We start from the raw sequence: 20,576 nt of genomic DNA on the forward strand, positions 1-20,576 counted from the left end.
CTCAGGCAAGGCCCCTGGGAGTCGGCTGGGGAAATAGGTTCACTTTGTCAGTAACCCTTCCCCCCCCACCCCCACCCCGACCCTCTTCCCCTGCTGGGGCTTCTGTAGAGCTCTTGCCACATAACCACAACCTCAAGGGCTGGGGTGGGGTGAAGGTGACAAGGACTGGGGACTGGGAGCCCCTCTCCAACCAAAGAAGCCTGCCTCTCTCTGCGGGGGGGGGGGGCAACCCCTGCCAGGAGCCAGCCTCTACTACACCAGCAACTGGAAGCCTCCAGCCCCACCCCGTCTATGTTCTGGAGCCAATGGGGGACTTCCGGGGGCTTCACGGGGGCCCTAGGCCCCCTTTGCTCTCTGGGAGGTCACCTGAAACTCATCTTATGGATGAGTGATTTTTAATTTCCAGAGTGCTTTCCCACCACCGTCTTCATTCACCCGAGACTCCCCAGTGAGCATCTGCTAAAGCTGGCTTAACCCTCAGCCCTCCCCCACTGTAAGGATGACAGAAACCACAGCCCGGAAAGATGGCTGACTTTTCCAGGGTCTCACAGCTGGTTGGGATACAGCCAGGAGAGAGGGGGCTTCCTTCCTCTTCCCTGCAACCTGGACGGCGCCCACAGTGGGGCGAGCTTAGGGTCTCCTGGAGAAAGGGGAAGGGGGCTGCCCCCTCCTGCAGCCCTAATCGACCCCTCCGCTGGGACAGCTCAGGGCCTGGGAAGGTAGAGGGCTGCAAAAGGACAAGGGCAGTTTGAGATGGGCTCTGGACCTCCCTCACCATCAGAGCTGTGGCAAGCCCTACAATGGAGGCAGGCAGTGACCCAGGGCCAAGGAAGGAAACTGGGTTTCTTGTAAATAAGCAAAGAGAAACCCCAACCAATGGGCCTTGCAAAACCTTTATTTTTTTCCTCCCCCTTCCTGATTTCATCTCAAATGGAGGGGATGGTGAAAACAAAGGAATAGAGGAGAAGGAGCTGACAAAATAGTTGTGGCTGGGGCCCCTTCACTGGGCGTCTGCTCAAGGAGGAGGGCTCTGCTCGCTGGTCAGAGTCAAGGCTGTGGGGGAGTCCCACGGGTGGATTACTTCTGCTCAGTCCGTGGCTACAGCCTGGACCCCTGGCTCTGGCCCTCTGGCTCTTAAATACAGCCCCACTGGTCACGTGGGACAGCATGCAAATTTGCTTCTGGATGACTATTAGCCAGAGGAGGGGCTGTTTTTAAGTAGAGGGTACAGCTGTTCCTGGGGTAGTTTCCATTTTGTTTGTGGTTGTGGGGGAGGGGCGTTGAGAGAGTGGGAAATGGCATGGAGGAAATTGTCACTTCCTTTCCAGAGAATTCCAGAAAGGTTTCATGGAGGACTGGGTATTTCAGGAGTGAGGGCTGGCTCTGAGAGGATGAGGAACTGGAGAAGGAGAACTCTGCTTTGTGGCCTGGCTGACCATCGGCCCCCATGTTTCCTGGCGTGCGTGGAAATGCCCCGGGTGTTACTAGCAATTCTGTGAGAGCCACTGGCTCAGCTGACCGGGTGTAGATTTAAACTCGCTCCACAGAGACCGTGGATGTGGCTTTCACATAGGGGCTGCTTCCTCTATGCAGAGAAGGCCCAGATGGGTGGGTGCTGGACACCGCCTGACGTGCGCCAGTGACAGCCCCAGAAAGGGTCTGTACATCTGAAGGGGGCCCAGCTGTGATGACGCAGGAGCAGCCCAAACCACTTCTATTTGGCTATTTTGGTTTTGAAATGCAGTCAGAACCACAGGGAGCCCGAGGTGTGCATTTGCGTCGCTTGCTTGCTCCCTCCTGTGGCACGGAGTCGCTCACACACGGTGTCAGGGGCCATCTGCTCTCCAGACACTGTGCTTTCAGTGCAAGTAGGACAGGCCCTGGGAGCCAGGGATCCTGCTGTGGCCTCCAGGGGAGTGAAGGGAGTGGAGCTCTTGCCACCCTGGGAGCCGACTCTGACTGGAGCCAGCTGTGATCTGTACAGGGATGGGGCGGGTGGGGAACTTCCCAGGCACGTCTGTGACTTGAACTGAGTGTCTGTATGTACCCACCTAGCACCCTGCTCACCATCAAGGCGGTGTCCGGGGCTCTAGGCCACTGAAGCTGTGTCTCAGCATGTCTGTGAGGACACTAGGGAGGAGTGCCCCTCGTGTGGGCCTCTCTGGCCTCCAGCAGGGCGGGCCTTCTGTGGTGGTGGTTTTTTTGGTTTCAGGTTCCTGGGAGAGGGAGGTTATTTTGAGGGACTTAGTTGGGGGGTAGTTTACTCCTCTGCTGGGGAGAGTGAGTGAACATGCAAATGAGCCTCTCCCCACCTCTCACTTTCAAATCCTCAAACATCTGAGGGGGGAGGGACAAAACTTTCTGGACTGGAAGGTTCCATGGTGGGGCTTGGATGGGAGTTTTCTTAGCCTTGGCCAAAAACAGGACGGCTACTTCCTAACCCCTAGCTGGAGGCTGGAGGTTTGGACAGAACAGGACACCAGGCTCAGCCTTGGTTCCTGGGTGCAGCAGTCTCGCAATGCCCCCAACCCTGGGTCGGCAGAACCCGCACCAACCAGGTCCTGAATTTAGATGCTTAGATGTGTGGACACCTAAAGAATGCAGTCGGATTAGTCTCTTCTGCTCTTGCAAAGCTCTCCGCGCCTATGGCCAAGGCTTCCACCCAGTACGGTGCGGGGCTGCCTTCTCTCCTCCACCACCTCCATATTCTGTGGCTGGTGCATTTTTCTTCCCGGGAAGCATAGGATTTTGGCTTTTCGATGGCTCGGGTAGTGGGAAGCAACAGTGGCAGCCCGTCCCAGCCCCCCTCACCGCAGCTTGCTGGAGCCAGCACCAGCTCGGCTCTGTCCTCCTCCTTCTCACGAAGGCAGGCGTGGAGGAGGAGGAGCCCACGACGGAGTTTTGTGGCGCTGCTGGCCCGACCAGGGCAGCCCTTTGACACACGCAGGCCCTCGTGCACACATCCCCACGCTTGGGGCACGCGAGCACACCCTGCATGCAAGTAAATCTGTGGTGTGTTTGCACACCCACAGTGACAACTCCCATCGTAAATTACAGTGCAGAACTACACAGCTGTAACACACACACACACACACAGAGGGCACACAACACCCACCCCACAACCCATGTGTACATGGATATATGTTTTTTTAGAGAGGGAAGGAGGGGGAGAGGCAGAGGGAGAGGGAGAGAGGGAATGTTGAAGCAGATTCCCTGCTGAGCACGGAGCCTGCGGGCAGGACTCAACCTCACAGCCCTGAGATAGTGACCTGCGCTGAAATCAAGAGTCAGATGCCTAACTGACTGAGCCATGCAAGTGCCCCACGTGGATTATACTTCTTGCCCAGAAAATACACCTCACCGGTACTGACTGACCAGTAACATTCATTCATTCGTTCGTTCGTTCGTTTATTAGTTCATTCATGTGTTTGTTCTGCAAACATAAATCGAGTGTCTGCTACAGGCGAAGCACAGTGTGGGGTGCTAACGCTTTGCTGATGACCAGCATAGTCGTCCTTGCCTTCAAGGAAGCCACTGCCTCATGGGGGAGGTCAGGAAGGTGCACGGAAGGTCCGTAGGCAGAGAGCACAAGTGAACTCGGCAACGTGAAGTGCTGATCTGTGAAAACAAGCCGGAGATGAGCAAACCTGGAGGGAAGGGCCGCCGCGGAATGACGTCGTTGGGGGGAGAGGGGGCAGACACCAGAGTTTCGTGTTTAGACAAAGTGGGATTAGGTGAAAGTGATCCCTTTCATTTGATTAGTATGAGAATGCTTCCTGGGGGCAGACAGCCGGCCTGAGGGAGGGAGGGCCCGAGGGAGGGCGGGGAGCTGCGGAATGCGGGCCTAGGGGCGCTTTCGCTAGAGGAGACAGACCTTCCAAGCATAAATGGCCCTGGGAGGCTTCTCAGGCGGGCCACAGGAGACCGGGTCACAGGCAGGGCCTGGTGGGGGTAGGGTGGGGTGGGAGGGGTGGAACTCGGGCCAGACCGCGTTTTCCCCAGGGCCTCCTCTTCGCCCTAGCAGGGCTGTCTCATTCACCCAAAGGGAAACTCAGACCCGACAGGTTGAGTGGAGCGACTTCTTGAAGTTTTGTGTTGGGGGGCCGGTGGAAAGGTGCGGGGGTGAGGGTGGGGGTGGGGACCAGGCGGAGCCAGCCCTGTGGGCTAACGGAAAGGAAGTGGGAGAGGCCTGGGTGTCTCCTGTGGGGGAGAGCGGTCATCAGAGAGGTCACCCGTAGTCCTCCTCCCTTTCCTCCCCTTTTCCCCCTCTCTGAAGTTCCTCATTTCTTTCCGGGCCAGGAGAAGAAGGCTTTGCCATCCTGGCACTGCCAGACCTGGAGGGAAGGTGTGTCAAGGCGATAGGAGTCAAATGTGTCGCTCCTGCTGTGGTGCGTGGACTGAGTTCTTCAGGCATTCGTGGTTGAGCCGGGCTGTTCGTAGACCCACCCTATGTCCACACACACGAGGATACCATTAAAAACAACCCTAAGGGCCAAAGCTGTGGTACCTGGGGGTGGCAGGCCCTGTGATCGAGAGGAGGGGAGTAGAGCAGGCTGGCAGGAGGGCCGTGGGAGTGGGAGCTAGGCTTCGGGAGGTAGGCACTGGTCGGCCACAGCAAACAGCTGGAGGCCCCGGGCGCCCCGGCAGGTGTCTAGGGAGCGTGCTATCAGTGCCTCACGGGGGACAGGGGAGATGTGTGGGCTGCAGCAGACAGGTTTCCTGGAAAAGGTTGGGGGGTGCCTGAGCCAGCCCTGGAGGATGAGGAAGGCTCTGTGGGCCCCTCCCGGAGCTGAGGCTCCTCTCAAGTTCCCAGGGTGACAGTTCAGTCTTGAAACTGAAAGCAAAGCTCAGGCAAGAGCGTGAACCCACACAAGGCACAGAAGCCATCCTCTCCAGCGGGGCGGCGGGTGGGGGGGCAGTGGTGGCCGGGTGGCAATAAATGCCCAAGGCCTATGACCCACCCGTCCCTCTGTCTCAGGGCTCTCTGGGGGGCGTGGCCAATTCTGAGAGTCCCCACCCCTGGAGCAGGGTCAGACCTGCGCTGGCCCTGCTGGCATAACACCCCACAGTGAGATGCTTCTTCCTCTACAGACTCTGCCTTTCGGAGCTAAGTGGCCACCAGTTCCAAGGTAGACGGAGCCAGGCAGTGTCTGGAAGAGCACCTGGTACCCCCCTGTGTCCCTAACCCACAGCCTCCCCCACAAGATTCTTTCTGAGCCAAGGGAATTTTAAGAATTCTTCATGCTACTGTCCCATCTATAGGGACGGATGGAGTGCCCTGATTTCCCCTGTGGCCACACCCTGGGGATTAATCTTCAGGGTGGAGAGAGCCCAGAGTCCCTCTATCTGTCACCTCTGAGGAGGCAGGAGAAAACACAGAAGGAGGCTGTGTGTCTTCACAGCCAGCTCAGGTGCGGACGATATTGACAGACCCACACTGAGGCTCGGCCACTTCCCACCGGACGCAACTCAGTTAACTTCCTCCTTTTCCTGCCCTTTTTTTTTTTTTTTAACCTGCTTCCTTTCTTCTCCCATCATCCTCCCCTGTTGGCAGTCTGGCTGTTGGCTAGACGTCCAGGAAAGTGCCTTACTCATTGCCCCTGTCTCTCCCTTCTCCCTAGGTCACTCCCGTGGTTGGCCCAGCCTTAGCATGCAGCCTTGAACCTGGCATAGGCCACCGCCTACTCCAGCTCTCTACACCCCTTATTTTACTGTGGCTCGGGATAGAGGCTCTAAGTTCCAAGGTACCTGAATAGCATCTCCTGGTCAAGAACACCCCCGCAGCTCCAGAGGGCCCTGTGAGTCCTGCTGTCGGCTCTCTGAGAAGACAGTATGGCCATTACCTTGCAGCCCAGTGACCTGATCTTTGAGTTTGCAAGCAACGGGATGGATGATATCCACCAGGTATGGCCCCAGAGAACACAGCCCGGTTGGCCAGGCGGATGATCAGACAGACACAGACAGGCCGGCGGAGAGCAAGCTAGGCAGCACCCCCCTACGAGCCCTCCGGCAAGTACTGATCAAGCACCTACTAGGTCCAGGCCATTGGGTCTCCGTGCCAGCCAAACAGTGCACCTGCTCGTCCCTCGTGCGGCCAGTCAGTAGTCCCTGGGCGGTCATTCCATGTGCAGTCACGGGGTACCTGCTGTCACCCAGCCAGCCGTATGGCTGCAAAACACAGTGGCTAGGCTGTCAGCCGGTCAGCAATGCGGGCTGAATGCAGAGGTGCACACGGACCCTCATGCACATGTCTACCCCTTCCCGTCACCTGCAGTGTCACAGTGAGAAAGTTGTCGGGACAGCCACATAGCGAGCATCAGCTCTCCCAGGTGGCCCCACAGGGCAAAGACCAATCCCTGGCCCCTTCAGACTCATGTCTCTAGCCTGGTTGATGGGCCCTTCCAGAACCATCTTCTCAGCCTCAATCTGAGGATGCAGATCTGGAAATGCAGTTCTGTGGTGGGGGGAAGGTGAAAAGGAGGACAGATTTGCAGCACTTGGGGCCGCACCGCTCCATATCTTGCTCTGTACTGGGGCTGAGAGAGCATGTTTTCCATGCACTTGGCTGCACCCACTGGATGGTGTCTTGGCACACCCACTGCGACCCTCCACTCCTGTCCTTCCACAAACTGGAGAAGAGGCAGCCAACTACGGTAGAAGGAACAGAAGATTAAGAGTCAGGAGTCCTGATTTCTGATCCCAGTTGGGCTGCCACAGTATCACGTGGGCAAGTCCTGTCCCTACCCTATCTGGCTGCCGTCTTCCCACCTTCACCAAGAGATCCAGTTGGATTATTTGTAAGATAGCCAGCCTAATACTGATGCTCTCTGTGCTGAATCCTCATGGGGACAGAAAACTTTATCTGACCTCTAGTGGCCTACCCAAGGCTGCCCCCTAGTGGGCTCTGGGCACATTGTACTTTCTATGCCGCTGGGTCTTCACCTAAACTTGCTCTCTTACCCAACACCTGTGGTGTGCCAAGCCTGGTGGAAGGCACCATGGAAAGAGAAGGGGAGAAGAATTTAACCACTCTGGGGTTCTCGATACTACTAGTCATTTTTTTTTGCCTTTTCTGGTCTGTTCAGCAACTGTCACTGTTCTTCATGGAGGCTCTTCTTCCCTCCTGATCCCATGATTCCACACCTGCCTCTCCACCCTCAGCAGACAGCTTCTGCTCCAATTCACAGAGAAACACAGAGCCAGGGACACCCTCTGTGTACCTCCCTTCTCCCTTTTACTGATGACATCACTGTTCCTGTTTCCTTCTCGCTGCTGACCCGGGAACAAAGAAATGCCCCTCTTCCTTCCAGTGGTATCTCCTACCCGTACTTAATCTCGTCTCTCCTGCCTCCAAGACCTCAAACCGTTGGTCACCTCCAGTGTCTCTCCCTTAAATCCTTCAGACCTTCCAGACATTTCTCCTCAACCCAGAACATCTTCAGGCCTCCCCAACCCTAAAACACTCTCCCTTCTACCTACCTCCTTCAAAAGACCACCTTCTTAACTTCTTACTGTTCATCAGCACGGTCTCCACCCTCTGTGCTTACATTCTCACCTCCTTTCTCTCCCTTTTTTAGGAAACCATTTGTATTAAAAGATGTGTCTTTAATACAAAAAAGTGTATAAATCATATGTATTTATGTATATGTATACATATATATATATGAATAATTATAAAATGAACATCCATGAACTCACTATCCAGGTTAAGCAATAAAAGCATTACTAGTGTCCTCGAAGTCCCTGATACCTCAAACACTCAATGAGAGCTGACTCTACACTGGGCCCGTTCTATGCGCTTTATGTGCATTGATCTGTTTACTTGCCCCTCTCCCCCGTTTTATAAATGAGGAAACCGATGCCCAGCAAGATTAGGTAGCTTGCCCAAGGTCCCACTGCTAAAGTAGCAGAGCTTGGTTTCAAATCCAGGTCGTCTGGCTCTAGATCAGGACAATCCAGTGGAATTTCCTGAGATATTAGAAGTGTTCTGTATTTGTCCTGTCCAGTATAGGACCACTAGTCACAAGAGGCTATGGAGCACTTGAACTATGGCCAACGCAACTGAAGAACTGGACTTTTAATCTTGAAAAAAATTTTAGATTCACATTTAAATAGTCACCCATGCCTAGTGGGCACCATATTGGACAGACAGCTCTCAACTCCATGGCCTCAGCCCTTCCTCTCTGAGATCCATTGTCCTGTGTCCCCTGAAAGGCCTCCAGCCAGGGTGACTGTCCAGTGGCTGAACCCAATGGCATTTAATCAATTTTTATTTTTCTGCATCCTTCAGGAGCATTAGGCAGAACTGAACATTCTCCTTCTTCTTCATGAAAAAAGAATTAAAAGCCCCATAAAAGAAAATTTGGAAAATACAGAAAATTTGAAAGAAAGGGAAAAAAGTCACCCAAAGTCCCGCAATCAAAATAGAATTCTTATAAACATTTGTTATAATTCTTCATATACATAATTTAAAAAAAAAGAGTTGCAGGGCGCCTGGGTGGTTCAGTCAGTTAAGCGTCTGCCTTAGGCTCAGGTCATGATCCTAAGGTTCCTGGGCCCAAGCCCTGCATTGGGCTGACTGCTGAGTAGGGAGTCTGCTTCTCTCTCCGTGCCTCACATGCACTCTTTGTCTCTCTGTCTCTCAAATAAATGAATAAATAAATCTTTTTTTTAAAAGACAGTTGCAACCACAGTCCTTTTTAAAAAAACGATTTTATTCATTTATTTGAGAGAGAGAGAGCACGAGCGAGAGAGCACAAGCAGGGGGAGCAGCAGAGGGAAAGAGAGAGGAGGAGGCTCGTCACTGAGCAGAGAGCCCGACATGGGGACATGGGGCCCAATCCCAGGATCCTGAAATCATGAATGGAGCTGAAGGCAGCCCTTTAACCAACTGAGCCACCCAGACACCCATAGTACTTTTTTGAAAGAAGCTTGCTTTAATTAATTAATTATTTATTTATTTACTTTAAAAAGTAGAGCAGGAGCAGGGGGAGGAGCAGAGGGAGAGGGAGATGGAGAGGGAGATAACCTCATGAGCACAGAGCCCTACACAGGAGCCCTGTCCCACAACCCTGAGGTTAGTACCCAAGCTGAAATCAAGAGTCGGACACCCAACCGACTGAGCCACCCAGCCGCCCCAATCACACTCCTTTTTCATTTAGCTTTGGTTGATTAGAGAACGACTATGCCCTCCAGGGGTCAAATTCTCTTCCTGCTCATTGTATCCACTTGAGTGGATTTTGTGTCCACCCTTTTGAGCTCTTGGACACATATTTTTGACTCACTGATAGGTATCTCCATGTTAAATATCTCAAAGGTACCTCAAACCCATCATTGCAGGCACTGTCCCCCTTCTCTTTCTCCACCACCCTGTCCCTCCTCCTCCTCCACATGAGCAGTGTCCCCGTGTACCCAGTGAATCAAGCTGGAAATTGGATCCCTCTTCCCCATCCAGACAGGGGATGGGTCCCAACCTCCCACCTCTGTAATGCCTCTGTTCTTCTGTCTTCATTGCCAGAGACTGAACCCTCAGAGGTACACAGTCAGAGCCCCTAATCTTGGATCCCGAGCTCTGACTGTAGTCTGAGCCCTTCACCCTCACCACTGACTAATCCTTTGCCACTGGCCTGCGAAGGAGCCTAACCATTCTCATAGACTGAGCACTAACCTTCGCCATGGATTAACCCAGAACTACGACCAGTTAAAACTGTCTGCCCCTGATTGAGTGCAGGTGGTGCAGAGCTACCCCATCTCTGTTCATCAGGAAGCTACTCAAAGCCTCACCTAGTGAGGTTGGACCCAGAGCAATGTCATCCCATACAAAGGACAGCCCTGGGGGCTCCAAGAATGAAGAATTGTAAGAAGGGCCGGAATTTTTTTTTTCCTGGCAGAGGCAGGTGAGCTTTAAACCTGATCCCTATCTTGTCCATAGCTGGAAGACCCCTCAGTGTTCCCAGCTGTGATCGTGGAGCAGGTGCCCTACCCCGAATTACTCCATCTGTACTCAGGACTGGAGCTGGACGACGTTCACAATGGCATCATAACAGACGGGACCTTGTGCATGGCGCAGGATCAGATCCTGGAGGGCAGTATTTTGCTGACAGGTTTGTTTCATTCCTGGGCAGGGGAGCGTGGAAGAGAAAGGGCTTCTGTCTTCAGGGACTGTAGTAGCCCACAGTGGCTTTCAGTGACCCCACGCAGCAAGGGCAGAGCCCCAGAGTGGGGAATTAGATAGGGTGGTTAGGACAAGCAAAAGGTCGTACCACCTCATAGAGGAGGAAACCATCCCAGTGGATCCGTGGTCTTCCGAGATGGAGCGGGACATGGAAGCGTGGAGGGGGGACTGGCTGGGGTGAGTGTAGAGAAAAGGTGGGGAGTTACAGTAGGCGGTGCGCTAGCCCTTCCAGGTCCCTCAGCTCGTTAGCACTGTTCTCTGGGCTGACCCTGATGAGCTCTCTGCCCCGGCCCTGAGCACTGAGGGAACTTGTTTTCTGCTCACCCCGCACCCCACACCATGGAACCTGGATCCAGATGACAATGAAGCAACCTCACAAAGCATGTCAGCCACTGAAGTCTTGCTCAATGTCGAGGCTCCCAACGACATCCTGGATGAGAAGCAGATCTGTAAGTGTGAACCCTGGTGCCTTAACTCAAGGCAACAAAAAATGCCCTTTGAAAATATCACCTCCGTGCACTGGATTCGCAAGCATGCGTGCCCACAGCCACTGATGGCTGCGTAAACAGGCTCTTGAGCTGGGGCAGGAATGGTGGGGGGGCAGGGGGCACTGGAGACAGGGAAACGGTAGACAGGGAGAGTTTCCTTTAACAATTTTTAAGTTGTGGTAAAATACACATAACACAAAATTGACTACCTTCACCATTCCTCAGTGTCCGTTTGTATTGTTGGGCAGCCATCACCATCATCCATCTCCAGAACCTTCCATCCTGCAAAACTGAAACTCTGTGCCCATTAAATACTCACTCCCTATTCTCCCCTCCCCTCATCCCCTGGCAGCTACCACTCCACTCTTTGTCGCTATGAATTGAACTACTTACTATAGGGACCTTAAAGGAGACAGGAGTGGAGTCACACGGTAGTGGTCTTTGGGGACTGGCTTATTTCATTTAGCATGGCATCAGGGTCTGTCCATGTTGTAGCATATGTCAGAAATTCCTTCCTTTTTAAGGCCGAGTACTATCTGCCAGGGTGACTTCGGTCCCCTCTGCTCTCTTGCCAGGGCCCCCAGGAAGACTATGCAGGGTGTGGCTGATTTAGAAATGTGCCAGGCTTGGAGCTCACCCCTCCACCTCCCGAGAAGTGCCCCAGGGCAGGCTCCTGGCCCAACTCCCCCTCAGGCCTTTGCCTGACTCACGGACAGGAGGACTTCCGGCCCCAACTTTCCCTTCCCGAGGAGGTGCTGGGATCCTGTCGGGGAAAGAAAGCCTGAAGCTGCCAGTTAAGAGTCCCAGCACTTCTGTTCCTTTCCCTGTCACTAACGTGCACTCAGGCTTCAACAAATACTTACTGCATGCCTCCACGTGCCAGGCGCCAGCTTGCTGTGTGACCTTGGACACGTGCCCTGGCATCTCTGGATCTCAGTTTCCTTATCGGGAAAGCCGAGGAATTGGGCTAAATGATACCTGAGGCGCCTTCCCATTGTAAAACAAGTGAATGATGAAATCAAGGTGGCCCTTTATCCTGGGTGTTGCCTGGAACTCCCCCACTCCCAGCAGTGGGCTGTAAATGTGGCGGCCGTGATTGGGGCCAGCTCGTGCCCACAGCCCCACAGAGGTTTCCTCTCCTTGCGGTGTGAGACACGTGAGGCGTTTTCAGGTGTATCCTGTATCTGGGGCCGTGGGGGCCAGCTCCTCCGTCCTCCCCGGGAGCTCCCCATCCTCTGACGTGCCGGGAGACCACACTCCTGCCCCGCACTGGGCCTCAGGCACCTCAGGCCTTTCTCCTTGCAGTCAGCACCTCCGAAATGCTTCCGGACGCGGACCCTGCTCCAGCTGCCCCTCTGCCCAACTATCTGTTTCCTGTCTCTGAGCCTGATGCCCTGAACGGGGCAGGTGACACTGATGACCAGGAGGGGCACTGTCTAGAGGAGAAGGTCCCCAGAGAGGAAAGTGCCAAGAAGACTGGAAAATCAAAGAAGAGAAGTAAGAGAGAGAGAGAGAGAGAGAGAATGTGTGTGTATGTGTGTGTGTCTGTCTGTCTGTCTGTCTTCAGGGGGGTGCAGTAGGAGGGGGCAGGTCGGTGAGACTGTCCGGGGTAAGTGGGTCAAGGCTCATAGACACATTCAGAGGACCGCTCTTTGGTGTGACAGGGATGGATGAAAAGTCCTCCCTTCTGTACAGCCTGGCCTCATTGGTTGCCCTGCCCAAACCATGACGTTTCCCACGCTGCTCCTATCAGCCGAGCTTATGTGTAAATTCGTGCAGAAATGCCGAAGATCCCAAATGGGTTGCATCCTAGTCTGGTGTTTGGATACCGGGCTTGGCCCCTTGGCCAGTCCCTGGCCGTCTGGGGCCCTCTGCCTGTAAAAGATGCCTCATGCAGTGTGCTTATCTTCCTCCTCAGACCTTGTGGAGCTTGTGCGAGAGGACTTTGGGCTTTCCCAAGCCCCCAATGTGATTGACTTACTCAGGCAAGGACTGCCCGATACTGCTTTGTCACTGTGGTGACCCAAACCCCAGTCTCACGCTTACCTGCACGACAGCTGCACCTTTAGGCTGCCTTCTCCTTTCCAAAATCAGGCCAGGCGGGTTGGGTTCATCGAAGGGTGCCTCATTCGTCAGCGCTACACTTACGGCCATCCGGGCAGTAGAGTTCTGGTGCATCTCTGGGGCCCCAGCAAGAGGGCGGGATATTGGGCAGGCGCGGGAACCCGCAGGCTGTGGTTGCAGACAGGGATCCTGGGCCTCTGGCCCCAGTGACCTGGTTCTTCATTATCCGCTGTGGCACCCCACTCGGGAGCCTGCACTGGAGCCCTCCGTATGGTCTCAGCCTCATCCTGCTCCCCCCCTTCCCCTCACAGTCCGGAAGACAAAGGGCAACCGCAGTACCTCGCCGGTCACTGACCCCAGCATCCCCATACGGAAGAAGTCGAAGGATGGCAAAGGTAGCGCTGGGAGTCAGGCGGGTGGGAAGGGGGTCGGCTTGCCCGGCGGCTCCTCACCACCTGGCCCTCTGCAGGCAGCACCATCTACCTGTGGGAGTTCCTCCTCGCGCTTCTGCAGGACAGGAACACCTGCCCGAAGTACATCAAGTGGACCCAGCGAGAGAAGGGCATCTTTAAGCTGGTGGACTCCAAAGCTGTGTCCAAGCTGTGGGGGAAGCAGAAGAACAAGCCTGACATGAACTACGAGACGATGGGGCGGGCACTGAGGTAGGAGCTGCTGGGGCGCTAAGTCCCTGCCCTGGGGCTTTACCGACCTTTTCTCCTCCAAGACGTCCTTCCTGCGTTAGGGTCTGCTGATGCTCAGTTCTGCTTGCCCGTAAGCCCGTCTCCAGACACCTTCTGGGAGGCACAGTCCTCTCCCTCTTACGGCTCCATCCTAGCTTTTTCTCTTTTTATAGAGAAGAGCCTTTTGGGGCCTCCCATCCCCACGAAGGGCATTCTGCCGGCCAGAGGCCTAGGGAGACAGACCTGAGTTAGCCGTCATTGGTCTTGCAGGGCTGGGAGACAGCTGAGTTGCCCATCAGCCATCCCCTCCCATCCTTCACTCCCCCCTTATCCTTTGCCCCAAAGCAGGGTGGGGCTAGCATTTGAAACGGCTTTTCATGGCCCTTCGTATCCTCGGTGGTGGGGCGGGGGTCCTCAGAAATTTCATAAAAGCCTTCAAAGTCCAAGAGTTGGCCTTACCCCTTCCCTTGACCTGAGACTCGCATCTGGCTGTCAGGCCAGCCTCCACTGCCCGCTCGCCCTGCCCCGGAGGGCGGTGTGTGCCTGCCTAACTCCCCACGCCCTGTCCTCTGCCCCCCAGATATTACTACCAAAGAGGCATCCTTGCCAAAGTGGAAGGGCAGAGGCTGGTGTACCAGTTTAAGGAGATGCCCAAGGACCTAGTGGTGATCGAAGATGATGAGGAGAGAACTGAAGTCACGGCGGCGCCCCCTCAGGCCTCCACTCCCTCAACCTCCTCCACCAGTACCACCCGACGAGCCAGCTCCAGGGTCTCGGCTAGAGCTGCTCCCCAGGGCAAGGGAGGCCCTTCCTGGGAGAAGCCAAAGGTTCAGAATGTTGGCTTACCGCCGTCTGCGAATCTGGAATTGGGACTGTCTGCAGATGAGGAGATCCCCACTACCTCTACTGTGCTGGCCTCTCTCCCAGAGAGCCAGGCCAGACTCACCAAAGCCGTGAGGTGAGGGCCCCAGAGTCGTTACATGTCTTCCCGGAGTACCTCTGGTCCGGTGGGGTTGAGATGTTCTCAACCTCTTGCCGAGTTCTGCTGTATCTCCAGTCTCACGGGAACCTCACAGAATCCCTGGGAAGCCAGTGGAGTCCTTGTTGGTCGAGAGGAAAAGTGACTTGCCCACGGTTGCACACCAAAATAATGGCAGAGCCAGCCCTTGATCTGTGTGGCGTCTGTCACAGCTGGGGGGTGTTCCAGTTATCTCAGAGTGCTCCCCCAACTGTCACCAGAGCCCTCCATGTCAGGGCCCATCTCCCCTACCCCCCTCCACTGCAGAAAAGTGGCAACGGAGAATGTGACAGAGATACCCGTTGCGCTTCCCTCAGGCCCTCCAGAGCCCCCTGGAAAGCTCTTGCTGCTGCTTGTCCAGGTGAAGGGTCTCCACATGTTCCCTGAGAAGGCTGGGTTTGAGCTCTGTGTGTGTGGCACTCAGTGGGCTGGCGCGGGCGAGGTGCCCTTCTGCGGGGTGGTGAGGAACAGGAGCTCCGGTGTCAGAAGGCCTAGATGTGGGTGCCTGTGACTAGCTGTGTGGTCTCGGGCACATTACCTAACCTCTCTGTGCTCCCATTTCCTCAAGCTGCAAAATCAGATTATTAATCTTACTCAGCGCGTGGCTGTTCAGAAGACGGAGGGAAGTACCACATGTCGGTCCTTTGGGCTGATTCCTGACCTCTACTAAGTGCTCAGTGGATGTTCGCTGATGCAGCAGTAAAGAGGACACCTCCAGCCAGCTCCGTCCCTCCTGCGCCCTCCTCCCTAGCCCGCTGGGAGCTGCCTCCCGCCTTGACCAAACCTGTTTTCTGTTTCTTGTCAGTGCTGCTTCGGTGCCCGGCAACATCCACCTGGGAGTGGCCCCAGTGGGGTCGGGCTCCGCCTTGACCCTCCAGACGATCCCACTGACCACAGTGCTGACCAGCGGGCCTCCTGCCAGTGCTGCTTCCACACAGCTCGTTCTTCAGAGCGTTCCGCCGGCTTCGACCTTCAAGGACACCTTCACTTTGCAGGCCTCTTTCCCCCTGAACACCAGTTTCCAAGAAAGTCAGGTGGCGGCACCAGGGGCTCCACTGATTCTCAGTGGTCTCCCCCAACTTCTGGCTGGGGCTAACCTTCCGACCAACCCGGTGCCATCCTCTGTTGCAGGGGCTGGACCGGCCGGGCCCAGCCCTCAGCCCCCCGGGACTGTCATCGCTGCCTTCATCAGGACTTCCGGTGCCACCGCAGCCTCTGGGGTCAAGGAGGGGCCGCTGAGGCCCTCCTCGTACGTACAGGGCATGGTGACTGGGGCCCCGATGGAGGGGCTGCTGGTTCCCGAAGAGACCCTGAGGGAGCTCCTGAGGGATCGGGCTCACCTTCAGCCACTTCCCACCCAGGTGGTTTCAAGGGGTTCCCACAATCCGAGCCTTCTGGGGAACCAGACTTTCTCTTCTCCCAGCCGCCCCACTGTTGGGCTGACTCCAGTGGCTGAACTTGAGCTCTCCTCAGGCTCAGGGTCCGTGTTTATGGCTGAGCCTAGTGTGACCACCTCTGGGAACCTGCTGACCAGATCCCCAACCCCTGCCCCCTTCTCCCCATTCAATCCCACTTCTCTTATCAAGATGGAGCCCCATGACATATAAATGAACGGGCTGGGGGAAGCGTGCCTCACCAGGCCGAGTTGAGCATCCTTTTCATACGGACTTCCTCTAGCAGAGACTGACTGAAGCAGGACATCTGCCCTTACTTTTTGGTGGGATCTCAGTATACCGGATCCCCTGTTCCCGGCCCCTGCCTGGTGTCACGGTGGCCACACCATGCCCAGTTTGAGCGTCCCTGGCATCAGACCATGGCCTTCAAGAGCACTAGGGGATATGCTCTTGTCAGGGTAATGGGCTGACCGGGTGATGGAGGGAGAAAGAACCTCCAGAGAAGTCTGTGGCTGGGGCCGATGCAGGGGCTCTGTGGGGAGAGTCCTTTCGTGGGGCTGTTTCGCCGTCTGTGTTCCCTCCACGGGGAATTTCCTATCCCATATGTGAATATCTCTGTATGTATTTGTGTGTACTCGTGGGTCTATATCTCTGTTTCTTTGGGGAGGATGGGGGTGTAGCTGTGAGGTCTTCAAGGGTCTGTGTTTCTGGGTCAGCTGCAGAGATGGTGGGTTTTTTTCTTAAGGGAAAGCATTCTCTAGTTCCCTTTGGACAAACCATTCAGCTGCCCTGAGGCTATGGGGTACAGGCTGGATCCCCCAGACTGGGAGAGATGTCACAGAGCTGGAGCAGATCCAGGGGAGGAGGGTTTCGACGGATGTGTGTGCTGGGGAAGACAGAGTTCCAAGGGACAGGGTCGGACCCAGATACGAAGTCCCCACGCGGGGCTGGCTTAATTGAATGTTTGCGTCAAGGGCCTGGGCTGTAATACCAGCCTTTGCTGGCACACTGGCCTACCCACCCCCCATGACCCGGGGATCCTCTTCATTAGTTTTGCCCCAGTGTCTCCCTGCTGTCCGGTGTGGCTGGGGTAGTCGTGGAGCAGCGGACACTGAGGCTGCCTCCCCTCCTGCCCTCGCGTGCCCGCTGCCCAGCCTGCGTTCTACTCACCTTGTAGGTTTGCCAACCCCGCTCCCCACGATGGCTACCGCAGACCTCGAGTGGACGGCTGGCCCTCATCGCCAACTCCCACACCTAGCCCTGACTCTATCCTGAGAAGACAGGAGCCAGCGGATGTGAGCCCGCATGACACTTCTATCTCTGCCCGGTCCCCTGCTTCCATCTTCCCTCTTTCTGAGGACGTTTCAACCCATCCTCTCCTAAGTGAACCCCTCGGCTTCACTCCTCCTTCCCCTTCTTTGCATTAGCTTGCCTCTCTCCAGCCAAACTGGGGGCAAGCCTAAGAGCTAAGACGCGTCAGCCTCAGAAACAATTCTATTATCTGGTGAATTTGGTTAATGTGAATCAGTGCCCAGGCCCTTGGCTATGTCCTCAGTAGAAAACCATCCACTTGAACTAACTACCTCCCCTGGTCGCTGCCAAGCCTCCTGTGTTCTCTCCCACTCTCTTCTTGTTCTTGTCCCCTTCTCTCTCTGGAAAGAACCATTTATGGGTGTGCAGGTGTGTTTATTACACATCTCCACCACTTGGTATTAAAATGCTTTTTTCTAATATAATCCGTTTATTATGATAAATTCCTGATGGTGGAAAGTGAAACATCCTGCAAAAGAGTCACCTTAAAAAAAAAATTTGCACAAAGGCGCTAGGCAGGTTAGGGAGTGGCCTTGCTCCCCCCCCCCCCCGCCCCTGATTTCACAGAACTCCTCATCTGAAGGTCACTGATACCCTTCCCTGACATCAAATGTCTTCTTCACAGTTCTCGGTCCCTGAGAGCCCTGGCAGCTCGTGACACTACTTCCCCCGCCCTGCTGCGGCCCCACACCTGCCGCTCTAAGTGTGGGTGTGCCCCCCCCAAGGCTTTCCTCCGTTCTTCCTCTTTGGGGACGGGTCTGAGGTCGAGGGCGGCAGCTCCTGCTTACATTTCGAGCGGCTGGCTGGACATTTCCATCCAGATGCCTGTCATGCCTCAAACACAGCCCCTCTAGCAAACAGGGATTTTTAAAACATGAATTTTAAAGTCTTTACACACACACACACACACACACACAACCTTTCCCCTCAAAAAACAAAAAGCTGTCATGACTTGCCTATTTCTGTTCATTATGCCACCATTTTCCTGACCTTCTAAGCTTGACATTTCAGAGCCATCTGATGGCTGCCTTCCTTTGACCCTGTCCCCTCCCCCATCTTCTGAAGTCCAGGCCGTTTGCCACGTCTCTGAAATCTAGCCTTTCTTCCACATTCCCGGGGCCTCCAGCCTAATTCAGACTTACCAGAGCTCTCTGCTCTCCTAGACACATCAACACACACCACAGTGTGACTTGTCTCATCCCCTCCGATCTGCCAGCATCCGTTTTGCTCTTTCTCTGCTAAAAACCCTTCAGGGACCCTCACTGCTTGTAGGTAGGGGTGATACTCAGAATACTGAGCTTCTGATCTGTTCGGGGCAGCTGAGCACCAGCCCTGTATTTGCTGAATCTCCAGGCCAGCCAGGAGTCCTAGAGGAGGGAGGAGGGAGCACTTGGGGGGCTCAGGGTTGTAATTCCCAAGAGTGAGGCCCCAAGGCCTTGACCTGGCAAGGCCCTTTCCCAGGAGGTCCCAGCTGACTTCCCAGTTGTCTCTCACTTTGTTTCCCTGTCCCCTAAAGGATGGCTCCCCAGTCACAGGGATTTGCTGGCCTTTTGAGCTTGCCTCTGTTCGGAAGTTTCCCACCTCTGTTGTTTTGCTTTACTTGGTTCTGCTCAGCCAGAGTGCTCCCCCACCCCCCGCTGCTAGTACTGATTAAATCGAACCCATCCATAAGTCTTGATGTGTGGAAGCTGCTTCCCCACACCAGCCTACCCTTAGATGAGTTCATTCTAAATTCGCCGCAATTGCCACTCTTTGGGCAACTGATCGCGAACAGCCTGTGACATCTTCTCTGTTATAATCACAAACTGTTACTTAAATCTTCAATGACTTGACCTGTTTCATCTCCCCAGTTAGTGTGTTCCCTTCTGAGGGGTGGGGGGCCATAGCACCCACAGAGCAGGGCACAATGTGAAGCGTCTAGTGAGCACCAGCGAACATTACTCATTGAGCTGGTGGAGAGATGGGGACTAAAGTCTGAGCCTGGTGACCTCTGACCTCCCCTCTGCACAGGCACTCACCCCAGGTGCTTCACTGCCCGGGGCCAGTCCTCCCTGGTTCAGTGCCCTCATGGTACCCCCCATCCCCACCCCCCACCCTTGCCCCTGAGACTTGTTACTACTTTGAACATTCCCTGCCCCTAAAGAAACTTCCCTGTCCAGTTTCTTTTCCTAATTCAAAGTGTTAAATTAGCTAATCTGGTCAACTCACCTGTGCTGATCTAGTTATGGGAGAGGGCTGGCGGAGACCCTCAGGAGACAGGTTCATTTTCACCAGAGTCACATGGCAGCAACATCCTTGCCTCTGCCATGGTGTAATGGAGTCAGGAGACACTCTCCTCACCCCCCCAGCAGCCGCTGTGTTACTCCTTCCTCTGGGCTCCCACAGCACTTGGCCTATACCTCTCATTGTAGCACTTGGCACATGGTAGCTCCTTAGCTATGTGTTTTTATGTATGTTGCCCCTCCAATAGACTGTGAGCTCCTCAAGGACAGGGACTGTGTGTTAGTCACTGATGTATCCCCAGCGCCTAGCACAGTGCCTGGCACACAGTAGGTGCTCAATAAATGTTCATGGAAAGAATAAATGAGTCTTGTCTCTAATGATGGGGATTTCAGCCCTAGACTGTGGCAGGCAAAAGGGGGAGGAGAAAAACAATCCATACTTGGGAGCTTTCGCAGCTTTTGGACCCCTCCTGTAACACTGCAGGCAGCTGCTGCTTCGCGCGCGTCTGCGTCCCCCCCCCCTCCCAAAAAGGATCCGCGAGGAGGAGCCCTCCCCTCCCCCAGGCGGCTTCCAGCGGTGCTGCGCTGTCACCGGGAGCCGCGGGCGACTCCTGAACTCCCGCCCTTTGCCCCGCCCCCTTCCCCCGACAGCTTCAGCACTGTCTCCTCACCCCTGGGTGGAACCGAGTGGCAGAAATGTTGGGCCCAATGGAAGGGGCGCGGCGAGAAGTTATTTTCACCAGTATGGGTCTTTCTGACCCCATAATATATTTTTAGAGGCGGTTCGGTTGTCGCTGGTTCCAAAGCTCCTGGACCCGAGGTGGGCACTCATTCCCCTCCCGCCGCTCTCCCGCCTGAGAGGCCCAGAAAGTCGCAGCCTCTGAGAGCCTCGGCCCCAGGAGCGCCGGACGTGGGGACCAACGTCCAGCAGGTGGCGCCGTCGAGCTAGCGATGAGGGGCCGACGGCCCGGGAGAGCCCGGGATGGGAGAGGCGGCTGGGGTGGGGCCGGCGTCTTGCAGTTCCTCCGTTCCGGACTCTGCGTCCCCGACAGTCCCTGGGCGGCTCCGGCCCCCACCAAGGCCTCGCACGGCTCCGAAGCTTTGAACTCCACCAGCCCCCCGGACCCCACCCTCCACTTTCCAGGGAGAATTTAGCGGGGGCTGAACGTCCTCTCCCAATTGGCCTGCCGCGCCCGGCCCCGCCTCCTCGCCGCCCCCTCCCCCG

At 55.4% G+C, this 20,576-nt stretch overlaps 1 protein-coding gene across 3 annotated transcripts in view; it reads left to right on the forward strand.

The window, feature by feature from the left end:
- ELF4 (E74 like ETS transcription factor 4) overlaps nt 1-17,554 on the forward strand; it is a 39,280-nt gene extending 21,726 nt beyond the window's left edge. For 2 of the 3 annotated variants that reach the window (XM_044234301.1, XM_044234303.1), the window contains exons 2-9: nt 5,622-5,904; nt 9,932-10,103; nt 10,531-10,623; nt 11,968-12,159; nt 13,038-13,121; nt 13,196-13,388; nt 13,987-14,364; nt 15,230-17,554. In XM_044234301.1, the coding sequence (XP_044090236.1) occupies nt 5,833-5,904; nt 9,932-10,103; nt 10,531-10,623; nt 11,968-12,159; nt 13,038-13,121; nt 13,196-13,388; nt 13,987-14,364; nt 15,230-16,031 (1,986 nt within the window). In that variant the 5' untranslated portion in view covers nt 5,622-5,832 and the 3' untranslated portion in view covers nt 16,032-17,554. Of the gene's footprint in view, nt 1-5,317; nt 5,905-9,931; nt 10,104-10,530; nt 10,624-11,967; nt 12,160-13,037; nt 13,122-13,195; nt 13,389-13,986; nt 14,365-15,229 lie in introns of those variants that run through there. The other variant, XM_044234302.1, reaches the window with a different exon arrangement.
- Nucleotides 17,555-20,576: the final 3,022 nt, after the last annotated feature.

Source organism: Neovison vison, chromosome X (assembly GCF_020171115.1).
Source record: "Neovison vison isolate M4711 chromosome X, ASM_NN_V1, whole genome shotgun sequence".
NCBI lineage: Eukaryota > Metazoa > Chordata > Mammalia > Carnivora > Mustelidae > Neogale > Neogale vison.